This window comes from Phaseolus vulgaris, chromosome 1, assembly GCF_000499845.2.
Source record: "Phaseolus vulgaris cultivar G19833 chromosome 1, P. vulgaris v2.0, whole genome shotgun sequence".
In the NCBI taxonomy this organism is placed as follows: Eukaryota; Viridiplantae; Streptophyta; class Magnoliopsida; order Fabales; family Fabaceae; genus Phaseolus; species Phaseolus vulgaris.
This window is the reverse complement of record NC_023759.2, coordinates 5322107-5340327: the sequence shown is the minus strand read 5'-3', so window position 1 is coordinate 5340327 and position 18221 is coordinate 5322107. Positions and strand designations below refer to the sequence as shown.

General features: G+C 34.5%; 2 protein-coding genes and 1 pseudogene across 6 annotated transcripts; all 3 read right to left on the bottom strand.

Moving 5' to 3' along the window:
• Positions 1-885: 885 nt before the first annotated feature.
• LOC137813307 (protein PHOX1-like) lies at positions 886-5025 on the bottom strand (annotated as a pseudogene).
• Positions 5026-6500: 1475 nt separating this feature from the next.
• LOC137813305 (calcium uptake protein, mitochondrial-like) lies at positions 6501-15531 on the bottom strand. Of its 5 annotated transcripts, XM_068615436.1 has the most exons (10): positions 15504-15531; positions 15298-15384; positions 14867-14892; positions 13948-14054; positions 10305-10372; positions 9149-9372; positions 8549-8632; positions 8046-8259; positions 7510-7806; positions 6501-7245 (listed from the first exon to the last, which is right to left on the bottom strand). In XM_068615436.1, the coding sequence occupies exons 3-10, from the start codon at positions 14872-14874 to the stop codon at positions 7033-7035; spliced, it is 1215 nt and encodes a 404-aa protein (XP_068471537.1). In that variant the 5' UTR covers positions 14875-14892; positions 15298-15384; positions 15504-15531; the 3' UTR covers positions 6501-7032. The 5 variants fall into 5 exon arrangements, with proteins under 5 accessions (XP_068471537.1, XP_068471538.1, XP_068471536.1 ...); XM_068615437.1 differs by lacking the exon at positions 15504-15531 and having other exon boundaries at positions 15298-15412; XM_068615435.1 differs by lacking the exon at positions 15504-15531 and having other exon boundaries at positions 14867-15304.
• LOC137813306 (uncharacterized) lies at positions 14502-16300 on the bottom strand. Its single transcript, XM_068615439.1, has 3 exons — positions 15604-16300; positions 15298-15453; positions 14502-14892 (listed from the first exon to the last, which is right to left on the bottom strand). The coding sequence occupies exon 1, from the start codon at positions 16298-16300 to the stop codon at positions 15707-15709; it is 594 nt and encodes a 197-aa protein (XP_068471540.1). The 3' UTR covers positions 14502-14892; positions 15298-15453; positions 15604-15706.
• Positions 16301-18221: the final 1921 nt, after the last annotated feature.

Below are 18221 nucleotides of genomic sequence, written 5' to 3'. Positions count from 1 at the left end.
GGTCTAACCTTTGCAATTATTCACGACCAAACCTTCAACTGAACCATCGTGAAGATTTCACTATGATCTATAGTTCCTAAAAATCTTCTTGTTCCTTTGTTTCCACAATTCTCCAACTACTGCTATCCATACATAAAATCATATGTTGTTGACGACTTCACTTTTCTTAGTCAATCTAAATTGGACGAAGTGCCTTTTAGGTTCATAATGAGCAATTGATGTCACCCCACCCATTCATAGCATTTTGCCCATACCAACCAAGCTACCATGCATGCACAAAAAATATATGACGTTGTTTCCTCTTCCTCCCCACACATACTACATAGGCTATTCTCCACTGATATCCCTCTCTTCGCCAAACTTACCTTAGTTTTATTTTGTTTTCCAACACCCGCCATACAGTCAAGTGAGTTGATAGTTGAGTCTTTATCCTCCAAAACCCCTCATACATAGGTCATCCTTCCCCTTTCTTCGTCTGTTAGGATATTGTATGCTGATTTGATTGTATATTCTGTTGTTTCACTTTCCTTTCACACTCATCGACCCGAGATATACATGATGTTATGTGTTGTGTTAACACTTTTTCTATCATATTATTATTTAATAATGAAAATCAAAAGAATAAAATATCATATTACAAAAATTAAAAAAAAAGTAAGAAAATATGAGAATTAAAATAATGAAATATGTAGATTATAATGATTATTTATATGCTTAAGTTTTAAGACTTTTATTTTAGGTTATTTGTGTTTTGTATTCGTCCTGGGAAGTTAATGTAAAACTAAATCAATGAAATCTTATGAAATCTTAATGAATAAAATAAAATTATTAAACTTAAATAAACAAGAAAAGAAAAGAGAAATGTAAAACATGAGAACCAAGATCTGAATGACTGATGATTCAAGCATGAGCAGCTTATATCTCACTCAGGAGAATGTGATTAAAAAATGCATAATGTACTATACAACACTCTGTATACTGTTACAAATGACATTTTGACAACTAAAATAATCATCAAACCCCAGAGCCAACAAATCAAATCAAATCACTCACTACCTCACACCAACAAAAGCAATCATATATTGATATATATCACAACTGTAAAGAATGACACACACCACACATCCCCTCTAAAAGATCACAAACCATATAACTAGGCTTTTCCTAGCCTAAATATCTCAACCTCGTACAAAACTGCAATGCAAAAGAATAATCCAATCGTAGCACCAATCAATAAGTTAACAATGTGAAGAAAGAATACCTGCAACCAAAGGGCAATATAATTCAGTCAGGGTAATCATATCGATGTCATCATTTGACAAAAACTTAATACTTTATTCAAAATTAGAACAAAAAAATAGACCATTTAGAAGTTAAGGATGAAAATATTGATCATACTAAAGGAAAAGATAAAGTACAAATTTGTTCTCTAAAGTCACTAGTTAGTCTATCCACTTATCCTATTAATCCCACAATATCGCAAATGCAAAATGGCAACAGTTTCTTCCAGGGAGGGGATAAACTGGTCTAGAAGCCATGCATCCAGAAGAGCCAGATGCTATTAGCACCATGTATCATACCAGTACTAGGAATTCAAATCATCTAATTTCATCAACCCCATAAAAAATTCAAAAGCCTTGTCACATAAATCAGTTGTCTATTTTTTTTTTCTTTACCTCTTTTGTATATTCGTTATGCATGTTATTGACAGAGTCTATTTTTATCTCATGGGGACAGCATAGCAAAAGGCCATTCATTCCCCAAAATATTGAGTAGGGATGACTGCTACATATCCCCAGAGGCCAGAAGCTTTTAATTGTAATATGTTTACACAAGACTTATCTATTACTCAATCTCACCACAAAATCAATGCAAAATTTAACATGATAAGCAACCTCACTAGTCTATAGCCTTACAATAACTTGTTGCGTCAAACACGTCACAGAACCATCTCAGAAAGTACTAAAGACATGAGCATCTAGTTGATTCCATGAACATATCATTTCTAAATTAATTATAGTATTTCTACTATATAGGCCAGGCATATGCACCTATAGTCCTATAACTTGTTACAAATAAAAGTTTTCTGAAATCTACCCTCTCTAGACCCATGGTGTGGGAGCCTAGTGCATTTGGCTGCACTTCAATCTCCCTATTAGTGTTCTGAACACAGAAATCAAGATTTTAAGCTCTCAACTTTTGAGAGCCTAACAACAGAAAAGATAATTCACGAGCCAGCCCAGGTACATGCAAACGAAACTGTAGTAGAAGCATGGTCTTACATACCTGTCTTAGAATGGAAAGAAGAAGGCCTCCAAAACTTATAAAGAAAATAGAAGCAATAATATTGCCCCTATAAAGAATAACAAACGCAAGAAGAAAACTCAAAATTGCTCCAGTATGTAATGGAGTTTTGGAACACGCCGACGGAACAACGGCTCAAGTCGAAATGATGGGACATCAAACTGCCACCCATCATACATCTCATTCCAAGCTTGCACTATCTCATCAATTTTGAACCCTGCCATTAAGAGAATAGGATTGTCAGTTCCCAGAAATATTTGAAACTGAAGGAAATTTGAGAAATACACTCTATGGACCACATTTTCCCATTTCATACCTTCCATTGCCGTTTCATTAGAACAATGGTTCTTTATCATGACCCCAATATCAGTTGTAGAAGCTCCAGCAAGTTCAAATTTTTCAACTGCAACCTCTACACATTCTTCCCATGTTGGCAGGCCTAGCTTATACTCCACAACAGAACGCTCATACAACAAAGTGCCCCATAAAAGATATATTTGCAACCTCATCCTTGCAGCCTGTTCATCAGCTTCATCAGAAGAAACATCCCTGAAAATACCATGCAACCCTATTTTCTCTAGCTGCTCTTTATACTTATCCGATTTGGACAGTCCATTCAATCGCCGCTCCTCCAACTCCTCCCACATCATCATGCCTTTCTCCATGTTGTCCTCAGCCCTGTTATAGAGCTCCAGAACCTCATCCGAATGTCTGACTTCTAAATCCTTCTCGTTCGCAGCCAATAAACACCAGCACAGCCTTGCTTGCTCAAATTGCTGATGCCCCAAAGCAAGAAGCCCTTCATAAAAATCCGGTTTGATCTTCACAGCTTCTCCAAATCTCTTCTCTGCTTTCATGTACTCCTTCTGAGCCCATTCATAAGCTGTTTGAACACACTCAAACGAAGAATCCCTTGATCCATCCTCCGGAAAACTCACCCTCTTCCTAGCCCTTGACATATGCACACTCCCCCAATTGAACAAAGCCAAAGCCGCCATCTCCTGAAACCTATCCCCAGCAATCTCAAACAGCTCCTGAGCAGCCTCGGTTGTCACTGAATCCTCCATGGCCTCCGAATACAACTTCATCCCAATCCCATGAATATCCAAATACGCATCAGAATCAAACCCAACATGATTCTTAAACAGCCTAGCAAACTGCACAAGCCAATCCTCCACAGTACTACTCCCCCCTTCCCCACAGTACTACTCCCCCCTTCCCCACTTCCCCATTCCCATTCTCAACCACTTTCCCACCTTCCGCCACAACCCCATCATCATAAAATGGCTCCTCTTCCGGCTCAACCTTCGTCACATAAAGCCGAATCGACCCAAGAACATGACAAGTCTCAGCCAGCCTCAATTCAGAAGTACTAGTTATAGTAACCAAATCACCCTCCCTATCCTTATACTTCACAAGAACACCCTTCAACCCAGGAAACCTGTCCCTTATCACATCCCTCACCAACCTCATTCCACAATTCACAGGCAATTGTGCCCATCTAATATCCTCTCCATATATCAACTTCACAGTCCTAGTAACACCACCTTTTTCTTCTTTCCCCAATTTCCCTTTCTCTTCCCTCCCCAATTTCCCTTTATCTTCCTTCGCCAATTTCCCCTTCTCCACTTTCTCCAATTTCCCCTTCTCCACTTTCTCCAATTTCTCCTTCTCTACTTTCCCCAATTTCTCTTTCTCCTTTTTTCTAACATTATCAACCTTAACCTTCTCTTCAACGATAACCTTTTTCGCTTTTCCCTCATCCTCGCCCTTGATTTCCTTCTTATTCTTCTTGATCTTCTCCCTGACCACCTTCCTCAGCCGCGAAGAAGGCGGCTCCGGATGCTGCTGCAGCGCCGCGAGGGCTATCTCCGTCTCGTCAATCACAATCCCCTTCTCCTCCACCGTCTCCCTCAGGCTATCCAAAACCTCCAGCGCCGTCGAGTTATTGGGCTCCAAATTCAGCACCACGCGCACGTCGCGCATCGCCAGGTCCACGCGGTTCAGCGCCTCGTAGCACTTGGCCCGCCTCAGCAGCGCCTTCGTGTAGCGCGGCGACACCTGCAGCGCCATGTTGCACTCGCTGATGGCGCGCGGAAACTCACCCAGCCCCAGCTGCATGTAGCACATGGCCATGCTGGTGTGGAGGTGCGCCACGTCGATGTGGTTCCGCGGCAGAAGCTTGAGGGCCTTTTCGTACTTCAGCATCGCTCCCTCGTTGTCCTTCTTGTGAAACAACCTGTTCCCTTCCTCTCGAAGCTCCTGCGACATGTTTATGAACATCGCCGTGTCCTCGTCCAACGTCTTCGACGACGCCGACGAAGCCGACGCCGCCGCCACCGCCCCGCGTTTTTCCTCCCATGATTTTGACGGGTGGTGACCGTTGGGCTTGGTGGCGGGAGCGGGAAACTCCAGATCCTTCTTTTTACCCGCCGGCTTCCCCATGTAACTGAATCATCGATTGTCGTGAAAAAAAATTAAATTAAATTAAATTAATGAGTCGTAATTAATACAAACGATAACAATAAATGAAAATGAATCTGAAAAACAGAGGAAGTGAAAGAGATATGTTACGTTACGTGTGTTATACGGTTATGATTATGGTTATGATTATGGTTATGGAGATGTTTATTCCTTCCTTCCCCTTTTGGCTTAGGGTTTCTTTGGCCTCAAGTCAAAGATGGGAGGAGGAAGAAGAGATTCAATGAGGGATTTGTGGATGAAAGGAAGAAACAAAAGGTGCCACCTTTTTTATTATTATTATAATTATTATTATTTGAAAATAAATAAAACACACAGCACAAAAGCATGTGGAGTGAGACAAGGTGGGGTTGACGTGATTCAAAATTTGCACCTAAAATAGGAGTCAAGCGACGTCGTTTCATCCTTCTTCACAAAATGTGTGTTTGGTTTTCCTTCGCATTATTTGTAATTTATTTTGGTCCCTCCTTTACTTGCTAATTTTTTTCTTTCTCGTTTCAGCCTTTGACGACTTCTTAATCGCACTTTTCTCAAAACTTTAACTTCTCATTTTTCGATCACTTTTCTCATCTCTTTAATTTAAGAAAAAAAGGTAAATACAGGTTCTAAAAAGATGGGAATAACAAAGCTTTTGCTCTTGGAACTGAAACTGAAGGACATAACTCAACTCAAGTTCAATAAAAGTTCTCTTTTCTAGTTTGTATTTAACTCAATTCAAGCTTACAAATATAACCTAATTCAACTCTCTCGATTTGGTCTAAAATTTTGACTTTTACTTATTCTGTTTATATTTTTTTCGTGTAAAAAAATAAACCTGATTGATAATTTTATCATGTGAATTTAATTATATAGCTCAAATAAATTGAGCTATCAATTACTTAAATTCAACTGATTTATTGAACAAACTCAATTTTCAACTCAAGGTCAACTCATTTGATTTATGAATCAATTTCAATAAATCAATTATCAAATCTTAATTTTGAACCAGATTCGAATCTTTAGGCAGATAAAAAAATTGTTATTGAGAGAAAATTTCATTAAAAATAGTCAGGCAAAAATATAATTAGAATATGGTCATAAAGATTAATTATCAATAATGAATTAGTTCATGGAATAATTCGCAACAATAACATGGTTATAAATAATAGCAGTATGATTTACATTATTTTAAACTCTTTAATGAATATCTATTAATAAGGAGTGCATATATAAAAATGAACGAATTAAGGTTAATATTCTTCAACCAAAGCATATGTGAATCTATATATAATGCATTAACTACTATATGACTCAGTTTCTTATCAACAATATCTCCTAGTCAAACATTTATAGACTACATTTTTTATAGAGTATTAAAATTTAGTTTTTCTCTTCCAATTCTAAATCCTACCAATAGTTCAAACGATTCTTATGCAAATTTAATACTGTTTATGTATTGTAACTTGTTTTAAAATTCATTCACTGTATCATACGTATCAATTATACAAGAATATTATGGTAGAAGAATGCATTAAATAAAATAGAAAACAAGGATGCCTGTTTATAGCTATTCAAAGTGTTCACTAAGCATAAACCACACCATCCTATCAAATACTTCATCACGTATTTAGACGTGTAGAATGGTTACAAAAGTAGGAAAAATATTTTAGTCCAAACATGAACCAGCTAATTATTTCATAATATGGTATGCATGCATTAATCATTGCATCAATAGATGTGGAAAGAAAGAAGTACATTGTAGTATATATTTAATACAATTGTTCTGTCGTTCTTCTTAAGGCTATAAGATCTACCTGACTGCACTTTGTAACGTGCATTATTACCATGTTACATCAACATATACTGCAGATAAGAACAGTTGTAGACATTCGTAAATTTACTACCTCAGACATTCATAGTGAATGCTGAGCGCAGATTACAAAACTGGGGTACATACATGGCAAAATAGTTCCAGGGGTCAAGGGGTTGACCACCTTGGTAAAGGGCACACATAGATTTAGCAGTTGCAGCATAGTCGGTGGATATGTCTGAGCTATCAAAAGGATAATATTTCTGTGACCACCTTTTCTTTGAGGGTACTTGCAAAGTGAGATTATATCAGGAAGACCTGTATTTGACACTTGCCTTTTACGGGAAACTTCAAGTCCCAGACCAAAACCACTTTCTTTCAATATTTACTTCCCCCCATCGGTTCCAGTCCATTCTGTTTTGTCTGTACTTGAAATGTTTGTGAATAACTTTTCCACATCAGGAAAACAACCCTGAAGATTTGTTATTACTACAGTTCCAGAAGCATGATAACCAACCCATGATTCCTGTCCCCACGGGTTGTGCCATGTCCCTTTCTCGCTTGTGTAGCACTCTCGTAAACTCCTCAAAATTTAGGTTTCCGTCCCGGTTTGTGTCAAACACATGGAAAACAATGTCAACCACATTGTCCGGGAGAGATATGCCGCATACCTAAAACAATCAAACAACATAAGAATTTGCTACTCTAGCTATATAATCTACAAAATGGTTAAGGAAAAAAAAATTAGAAAAGCACCAACTTCGATAATCTAAAGTAAACACCCGGATCTTATATCTCAAAAGGTTAATAGCAGAAAGAAAATTGCAACATTGATTGGATATAAGAATCGAATCCTGTACAAAAATGTCTGCTCATCGTAACCATCAATGCATTAGTACTATGTTGAGCAAAATATTAAAGATAAAATGGCATACCTGTGATGCTGCCCTCTGAAAATCGTCTCTTGTCAACAGACCATTTACTTCTCCAAAACTAAAAATAGCCATTGAAAATGGCACTAATTTTTTTCGTAGCTCAGCAAAGCTTTTGAAGTCCTCAAATGTGATACGTGCATCCTTGAGGCATGGATCATCATTCAATACATCAACCCGTTTAAGCAACTTGCTTAGATGACTGATGTCTGCAGAAGCAACCATGGAGAGTGCAAAGTCCTTGGCTGATATGGTTTCTTGTGATTTGTAGTCATAATGAGCAAACTCCAGTCTCAGAATCTACGTAAAATATTGCAACTAACGTTCATATATAGTCATTTCTGAGGTCACCATAGAAAAGATTCTACACATATGAAACTTTTACAGAAAATGGAAAAGAATAATCTCACATACATACTAAATTTATGGTGGGAATCAAAAAATAAGTGGAGCAGAAGTGACAAAGCAACCATTTTTATCATGATAGCTATCCTTCAAGTCCCACAAGGACACTACGACTGAAGCAACTAGACATTTACCTCATCATGCAGGTCTCTCAAAAATTTAACAAATTTATCATGCTGGAGGCCTCCATTTCCATCTTTATCAAAAAAATATTCCACCAGCCCTCCATCTTCCACAGAATCATTCACCTTTAGGCCAGTTCGCAGTCCATCCCTGTGGTGAACACCCTGTCGATGACGAGATCGCATCAATGACATCACCTTCTTGAACTCTTCCTTATTTATCTCCCTGTAAAGTTGTAAATGGGAAAAACGAACCAATGTCATCAGAAGAGAGATGTAATACTGGAAAAGCAAGCATCCACAAGGCTGCAAATCCAATTCAAATGGCTACAGTTATAATGCAACATTTTGTTTAGCCTTGAAATTGATGTCATTGCAAGTTTGCAACAATCTAATAGAAATGTTCTCAAAAAATGACTGATTAATATAATGGTGGAGTGAGTAAAGAGCAGAATATACAGTAAACCAACGAATCACAATATATTCACTGTCAAAGGAGTAGCATAAAAACTCACCCATTATTGTTGACATCAAACATTTTAAATGCCACCGTAAAACTTGATTCCGGGATGCTGAGTAGTGTTACAAAAAAGATATACCTGCTCCAGAGAAAAAGAACAGAAGTTGGACACATTTACAAACATAGAGCATGAGCAGATAGATGAAAAGAGAGTAAACACCAGAAGAATAAGACAAATAACCTTAGTAAAAGTGGCAGCAAGCCCCTTTGAGGACTGATTCATCCTCAATTGAATTCATACATAGGCTGCTTTGCTTCCACTTTACACTATCCCCCTTCCCATAACAGCATAACAGGCCTTAGACAACCTTTGTAAACTAAAAAGGAAAGAGCAGAAAACAAAGGACATATTTAGTTTGACAAAACATTTTCTCTTTTCATTTCATATTTTGAATAACAATTACCAAATCATCACCTCATTTTTACTTTGTTTCATGTTTTCAAACTCTGCACAAAAACACATGAAAATTATACTTTGTGTGAAACCAAACATGCTCAGCTTGCATACAATAAATTGAGAAACACCCTATTTCCCGATCACAAAAGGAATACACTTAACAAAGAACACAACATTAACAGAGGAGAGACAACTCACTCTTTAAAAGATATAAGTCCGTCATTGTTTACATCAAAAAGCATAAAAAATTCAGAAGGAGGGCAGCGTAAATGACCCGGACTCCTTTCTCCTCCCAAGTATCCATCTCTAACAAGGTGGGATTCAGATGGAGGGAAAACAGGAACCACTGCCCGCATTAGGTCTGCTGGTTTCATCAGTACTTCTCCTTTTGGACTACGATCAGATGCAAAGTACTCAAAAACCTTAATCAAAATAATAGTAGACATTGTCAATACAGTGATCATTTGAAAAAAAAATTGTAACATTAACTTTGTAATCATATATCTTATTATTATTCCTCCTAATTACCTAAAAGATAAAAAATCAACCATGTGTTTGGATAGAGAATTTTACAATTTCCAAGAGATTCAATTATGCTGAATTTGAATTGCTATTAAGTTAAATAATTTCATCTTTTAAATGTTTTGGATGAATAAAAAAAAATTGAGTTTTAATTTCCTATTTGGATAGAGTATTTCAATCGTCATCAAATATAAAAAATTATTTTAATAATTAAGTAAAATCAGTTCATAATATTTTTTAGTTGATGTTGGTTGGGATTATGTTTTGGCCATAATCCACAGGATTTTTAAAAGTAAATGAAAAATTTACATTCTTAAAAAGGTTTAGTGAAAGAGGTTCTTTCAAAAAATAAAAAATATAAATACACACTCATTCTCTCTTAATTTTTATCTTCCTTTACCATCACATCACTTATAACATCTTCCATATCTCTCCTCCCTTTCTTTTGAGCCACTTTTTAAGGAAAAACTATTATGTGATCTAGGGTCACCTCGTATTTATGATCCCAACCAATATCTACACAACACAACTGAGATTCTTTTTAATTTACAAGACAGTTTTAATAAAATAGAATCCATTATGTATCACATGGAGATTGATCTAGACTCAAAACCACAGTAGCCCGGAACATGTAATAATTTCTCCCACTTTAAGCTAAAGAAGTTAAATTCGTCATACAATATTTACAAAGTTTTTCAAGTAAAAAAAAAAATAGAAAATCAACCACAATTAAAAACATGAATAGAAGTTAGTGCGCTTAGAAAAAGATTATTATGTTAAAATTTATTTGATTAAATAAGAACAGCAAGGTCATAAATGTCATTAAATTCACCTTTTCCGGAGGACTTCGCAACCTCATGCGCTTCTCATAGTTGAAGAAAACATTTCTCCTGAACGCATCTGCATCACCGAAAAACCAAACGACGTTATTTTGTTACTTTTACTATTATTAACAAAACCAGAACCACCAATTCAGCTTCAAAACATTAACTAATTAATTAATTTAATTTTTTGAGAACCTTAAAGCGAGAGAAACTTGCCTCCAAGTAGCAAGCTACCGGAACTTTCAGGGAGTGAAAATTTCGGAAAGAAGGAGCGGGGTTCGTTTTGGTCCTCGGAATTTGGCGTTGAGCGGTAAACAAAGGAAGCGATTGAATCAAAATCTTTAGTGGGCGAAAAAGAGTAGAAGCCGTAGAGAAGAAGCCCTAGGACACTGGAGCCGGCGAGAGCGGTCGAAAGTGCAGTTCGACCGAACCCGGTCGGGACGGGGTCGGGGTCGGGGGTGTTGAGGATCGAGGAGGCGGAGGGAGAGGTAGAGGAGTGGCGGATCTGAAAGCGGTGGATCGAGAAGCTTTGGGCGATGAACGGTGAGGATCGGGTTCTGATGGCGGAAAAGGAAGACATGGTAACGGCGTGTTTGTTTATTTGGAAAGGCTCAGACGCGGTTAAGTAATAAAGGGACAGATAAACTAGGTGCGGAATCCAGGTGCCGACACGGAGAACAAAAAAGTGACGTTTGGTAATTTAATGTTACCCGCTTGTTGGGCTGAAATCCTGGCCCAATAACCGAAATGGATCCACCCGGAATCTTCTATTACTCTAACTTCGAAGATTTTCAAATTGGACCAAATTGCTGTATGTTTTCTAAAATTGTAGTGACTTAGGGTTTAAGTTTGTTACCTATTGAAATAAATTAGAAAGAGATGTTCGATTTAGTTAGTTTTGGTAACGGGTATTAAATTACTAAGTCAAAGTATTCAATTTCTGTTTCTTTTTTCTTGGTGCACTTCTTTTATATTGTTTCCTATTTATCTTTCCTATTATGTTGACATGTGTATATATTCTATTTTAGTTTCGATTCACTATAAATATAAATATTATTAATTAAGTTTTTTAATAAAGTAATTTATATTTAAACTTCTTTACGAATAACATTAAGATTTTTTTTAATGAATAATTTAACCGTTACTTCTTTAATATAAAATTTTACTTCAAGAAGAATAATAACTTAAAAATCATAACACTCTGTCTCATGGATAATCGATGGTGATCAGGTAGATCATCTAAATGACGACATTTTCACTATTACAAAAGATATATTTTATATTAGTTATAGAAGATTTTTTTTATATTGGTTCTTTCATCAAAATAGACGTCAATAATATAGAAAGTGGATTACATTTTACATCGTTGCTCAACTAATGTAGAATATACAAATACAAATATTGCATCAAATTTAAATATTAATTGATATAAAATAGTATTTTAAATAGGCAAAAAAAATCTATTACATCGATTTTTTCTTGAAATTGATGTAATATGAGACATTTTACATGTGTTAATGTTGCAATCGATGTAATGTGACATTTTACATGGGTTAATGCTACATATATGACATTTACATGAGTTAGTATTACAACTGATGTAATATGTTATTTTTTTTAAAAGAGTTTTTGGTCAATTTATTAATTTTCAAACTTGTAATTGTAAACTGCAGTTATAAACAAACCTATATAGACTAGTTTGTCGGAAAATAATCAAACAAAATTTATTCAAACTTAGTAATAATAAAACTTAGGAAAATAAAGTCAAACATAACATAATTAAAACTAAACTAAAAGTTAAAATAACAATATGAAAAGGCAATGTCTATGTACTATGCAATTCTAAATCATAACAAGTTCTAACTTCTAATGCATATAAAATAAATATTTTGTCCATTTATGATGGATTTCTTCAATTTTGTTTGTGCCCAATGACTCGCTATATATAAAAAGTTGAAATAAGAAATAAATATTAGTCTTCGTAATGGCATATGAAACCTCTAATGAACTTTTTTGGAATACTTTAAGTCTTCTAATATCTCCTCCCAACAATCAACAATAATGAATTATGGTTTACATTCAATGAATGACATATTAGCCACGTTCAAAACTTTCTGGTTGTTTATTGCACTATAATATATAAAATTGAACGAAGTTAATTTATTGAAAAACTAAAAAACTATAATTTAATAGTTTCAATCAAGAATTAAGTATCTTAGGATAAACCCGATATAGATTATGTGATGATGAAGTAGATCGATCATCTAACACACTGCATAGGAATGACAAAGCGGGATGGATCGTCCGTGGCAAGCTACCTATTTCAACCTGTTGGCCTGTCCTGCATAACCCGCAGTCTGCACGGGCCAACTGTGGGGCGGGGCAGGCTGGCCTGCATAACCTACGTGACTTAAAATCTAATTTTTTTTTTCTGCAACCCCATATTTTCTTCATGCAACCTCATATTTCACATTCCATAATTTTTACTCACATCTTATTGTGCATGTGTCATGAGAATAATATTGTGAGATCATTTATCTAATACATCTAAATAAAAAAAATTAAATTTATTCAAAATTTATATTTAAAAAAATATTTTTTATTAGTCTTCTAAAAATATATTTCTTATGTAGGTCAACCCTTATGCGGGACGGGCTAGTAAATTCAATCTGCATATTCTATGCTAGACGGACCAACCAAACTCGCATTGCCATCCCTGACACTACATACATTAATTAAACTAAAAAGAAATGTCATTAGAAATACACAATTAATACATTATATAAACTATAATAACATTATTTCTTAATTAAAACATACCATGTACCAAAATCTTTATATTTGCACTTGATTTTTTATGCAATGAACAAAATCATACAACAGTCTTATCTATGGGACAAATAAGCATAAATTAATAATAAGACCTAACATAACCAATTGATTATAGTCATGTTATTTGAATTAATTAACATATAAATGTAATCAATTTTACTTTAGGTCATGTAAATCTTCTTTCGGGATTCATGAAACCATCGTTGAATGTAATTTTGACATTCCATTTTTTTATTCCCAAACTTTTATATAGATTGTGACTCAAGAAAACCATAAATATCAACATTTCTCATGTTGATGATTAATTGATTTATCTACCTACATTGTTAATATAAATATCAATGATAATGGTTGATCTCATGAAACATTAGTTCAATAAATAACATGTAAAGATTTTAAATTGTACTTACATCATCCATAGTTGAATGACTATAATATTTAGCATCTGATTATCCTGGATGATTTCAAAGACATCTTGCATGTTTATGTACAATGATATATCACCATTATCAACACAAAAAACTACAACATTCAAAGGAATGACACAAGATATTGATAAGTGTCATAATTCAATAATATTTCATGCAAAAAGATAGACACTTACGGACTTTAATTGTTAATAAAGTTATAATTCAACCTCTAATTTAGGAATTTGAACCTTTTTACATATTTTGGGATTATAAGATGAATAAAAACGATTTATTCTCAAGTTTGTGCTAATTTCAGAAATCTAGGGTTAGATGCAGATAAAAGGGATAAAGGAGAATGGACAAGTTAAAGGCAAGATGAAAAGACAAAGTTTGAGCATTGAGAACTCACCCAAGGCTCGCTTAACCGAGTTCACTCCAGTGAAGTTGGGCTTTATCTCATGAAATTCGCTTAAGCAAGCAATATTTCGCTTGAGTGAGATGTCACTTAACTCATGCCTAATTAGGTTAAATAGAAAGCGTTAGGTATAACCCTAGACATCAGAAGGAGGATAATTAGAGATAAAAAAAACTCTATAGAAGACAACTGTCAAGGAGAAACATCCTGAATCTTCTTTTCTTGTTTTCCATGCTTATAATGGTCACTATAAATGGTGAAGTTTTTCTTTTGGGATTTGGAGTAATATGTTAAACTCTTATGTATTGAGGTGATATTTATTTACAATATTTTGTTCTTGATTGATGATTGATATTACCATTTTATTCTTAAAATTTGAATCATTAATTAACATTTAAATTTACTAATTTCATATCAATATGCTTTTAAAAATATTTTTGTAAAGAAAATTTATGTGAAAATTGGACGTGAGAGGTCGAATTTCGAACAATTTTTAAGACGAGGAGTATCATGATAAAAGGTCCACATTTGATTTTCGGATAATCGAATTTTGAGCCGAAAAGAAAAAAGATCAGATTTTGTAATTATTTTTAGCAATGATTTGATTTTCACAAACTTTTAAAAAAGGTTTTTTTTTAGGGAAAAAAATATTTCAACTTATTAGGTGACTATTATTTTTTACCCAATTTGGTAATTCTTTTACTCAATTAGGTCATTTTAGTCCTTCGTGTTCATAAGTACCATCTTTCATATCTTACTCCAACTAATCTACTATCTGTTTTGCAAATTGCAGGTAAAATGTCATCTTCTCTTTCTATCACATCATTTTTTTGTTTTCTAGAATCCAATAATATTGCAGCATTTTCATGTGAACTGTCACGTTATTTTTTCCTACCATTCAATAACGTCGTACCTTTTCATGTGAACTCAACAAACATCCTGCAAAAAGTAACAAGTATTTATTCAATAAAATCATGAAATCATCAATTGAACATACTTAAAGAATTTTCAGCTTAGCTATTTTTTTCTCATAAAAAGATAATTTAATAATAATAATATTCAACTTAGCTAGCTTTGTCTGTCTCCAAAAAATTATTGTATCATTCAATCAGTATATGTTTATTGGTTAATTTCAGCTTAGTAAAATAGTTAGGGTTTTCTTTTTCTTTTTTCCACTTTTCAGATTCTTGTTAAAGTCTTCTTTAAATATCTACTTTTCTCTTAAATATTTTTAAAAAGACGAATGTGGCTCCACGATGAAAGCCCCTGCACCAAACAGCTGCACAACCAAACTTGCAATTAAATAAATAATAAAAAATTAAAAATTAAAAATAAAGAAAATACCTTACACCAAACGCAAAGCAACTGGACGAAAGATAACGGAGAGTCAACGGCAACCGCGGCGACAAAGCCACCACACAACGTGAAGAACTAGTGACGGAACGTTAACGGCATCGGCAAGCATAACAAACTCGTCAATTCCATTTTTTAATTCGAATTCTGAAAATCGAAAGTTTGCAAATCAGAGTATGTGAATTTAGGTTATTAACCTTTGATTTTTCTTTTTAGGTTTTTTTGTTTTGTTGAGTTTTAATTGAAAACAAAATTGTCCAATATTCTCCTTCCATAGCAAATGTTATGTACAATAACCAATTCTTCGAGATCTACGCAAAAATCTTCCGGCGACGCAACAGGAGGATCCTTCCCAGCGCGGCGGCGATTCAAAACCTGTAATGAGAGAGAAAAAAGAAATTCACAGATCCTCTTCGGAATTGGACATGATCGAGAGACGACTCGGTCTCGGTTCGAACGCGGATCTTCTCCTCTGTTGATGCGAAGAAGGACGAATCAGCGCGGTGAGAGCGCGTTTCACCCACTCGCCTTCGACGCCGCCGATTCTGACGAGCGAGTTCTTCATCGCGGATCGGCGCATGTTGAGTCGATTTGAGGGGAACGAACCGGCCGATGCGTGGTGGTGATTGTTCTTGTGGAGGCTGCACCGGAACGAACCGGGATGGTTGGTAGGGGAACACATGCACGTTTTCTTCTGAACCGTGACGTGGCGGTGGTGCTTCTTCACGATGACGTGGCTCGACACGGACCGGCTCGGGGAGATGGAGCGGTCGAGGGCGAAGCGGACGGAGGGAGATGGCGCCGTGCGGATTACGTTGACACGCGTCGGGGAAGTGGAACGGTGCGGCACGTGCGAGTGAGGATCGTTGAAGAAGCTCGATGAACGCGAGTGAAACGGTGCGTTCGACGTCGAATAAGAACAGAATTTGGTAGAAGGTGAGAGAGAAGAACGAAGCACTGGTCCACTAGATTTTGTTCTCGAAGAACTCGCCATTCAGAAACAACACAAGAAAACAATGAAAGAAAAGACAGAGAAAAAGAAAGGGCAAAAGAGACTTTTCGTACTCTTCTTCTTCTCGCAAGTCCCCTTTGAGGAGTTGGTTCGGCAAACCCAGCGACTCTCGGAGGCTTCTCTTATAGTCCTTAGCGCGTGGTTCACGCTCGTCATTAACTTTTCCTTCGGAGGCTTTTTCGTAATTGACCATCTTAACCATGGTTAAGTGAGTTTAGGTAGCGATGTGAAACTGGAACCGTTGATCTTTACTAGGAGGTTTTGTCGGACACTTCTCTGGGTTCCACATGGCGTTAATAATTAGGTTAAAGACCTGATGATGAGTTAATGCAGTGGTGATGAGGAGTTAACTAACCACGGTCCACGGTGTCCCTATCATTTTTGAATACTCTTCTACACGATGAAGAGGCGTTAATACTTGACCGTGTTGCTACCACGCGCATAACTAATGGCCTAACTACTTTCCTCTAATTTTGTATCAAAATACAAATATACGTATGCGATACTAGTGTACTACAGTTTTTTTTTTTATTGGATTTGATTCCCAGCATTATATAATTCAGACTTTTAAATAAGGTTTGGAATATGTATGGTATGACATATCTTGTTCATTGTACATTGCATATTACTAATTTTCTTTTTTGGTGAAACGACATTATTGTTATATATATATATATACCCTAAACCCTAAACCATTGAAGCTTCTGATGACTAAATAATTGACCCAATTATATATAATTGACTATGTACTTTTTTTATAACATTTTCTTGGTTTTGTTTTCCTAAATTAATTTTTTTTTAAGTGAGGAAAATAAATCTTTGTACATATGAATTTAGCCAATGAATATTCATTTTGTAGGCGTCTCGTAAGAGTATTTTTTTTTTTCGCGGGTTTTAAATTTAAGACTTTCATTTTATAAACATTTATGTAAGTTTTTAAATTAGGATTGAATCTTGTATAAGACTACGAGTTTTAAGAACAAAATTATATTTAATTATAATGATAAATTAACTTTTAGAGTTATAAAAAATTTAAAACAATCTGACCAAATGAAAGACTAAATTCAAAAGGAAGGTGAAGTAAATTTTGAAAGATTTTTCTAATTGGATGTGGCATTCCTTTTGAATCAAAGATAACTTTGACAAGAAATGAGTTTAATTATGTATAAGTTCCAAGAGAATGTTCTTTAGTCTTTTTCATATGTTTAAAAATAAACTTCAATTCAATTATTTATATACAAGAGTAAGGATGTTAACAATTTAGTTTGGTTTTTAATTAAATAGTCACTCAAACCAAACATAAAAAATCAAAATATAAATCTGTTCGCTTCAGTTTAAATTTAATATAACATATGAATCAATTCACCTGATATTTTACACTTGGATTTGGATTAGTTTTTACGAGTTTTGCCATTATAATTAAACATATTTAAAAAAAATTGTAAAATATATATTTTTACAACAAAACTTGGATATTTTATAATAAAAAAACTGACAAATACAAAAACATTTCTTATTTATTATTTTATATTCATAATTTTAACTTTCACTCATACTTAAAAACAAATTACACAATATTATAATTAAAAATTACAATATAAATTTGTTATCATTTCTCAATATTTTTCTCAATTATAAATCTTTTCTCAAATATTTAGAATGATTTTGAAACTTTTCCAATGATGAGAACCAGAAAATGAAGTGTCTAGTGTTTTTAAAACTATTCAAATAATATTAATATGAATTTTATTAATAATAATAATATTTATAATAATATTATTATTATTATTAATGTTAATAATAATTTTAATAATATTATTAATATTATTAATAATAATAAATAATAATATTAGTGTTATTAATACTATTAATTAAATCATTTAATTAATATTTTTATTTTAAT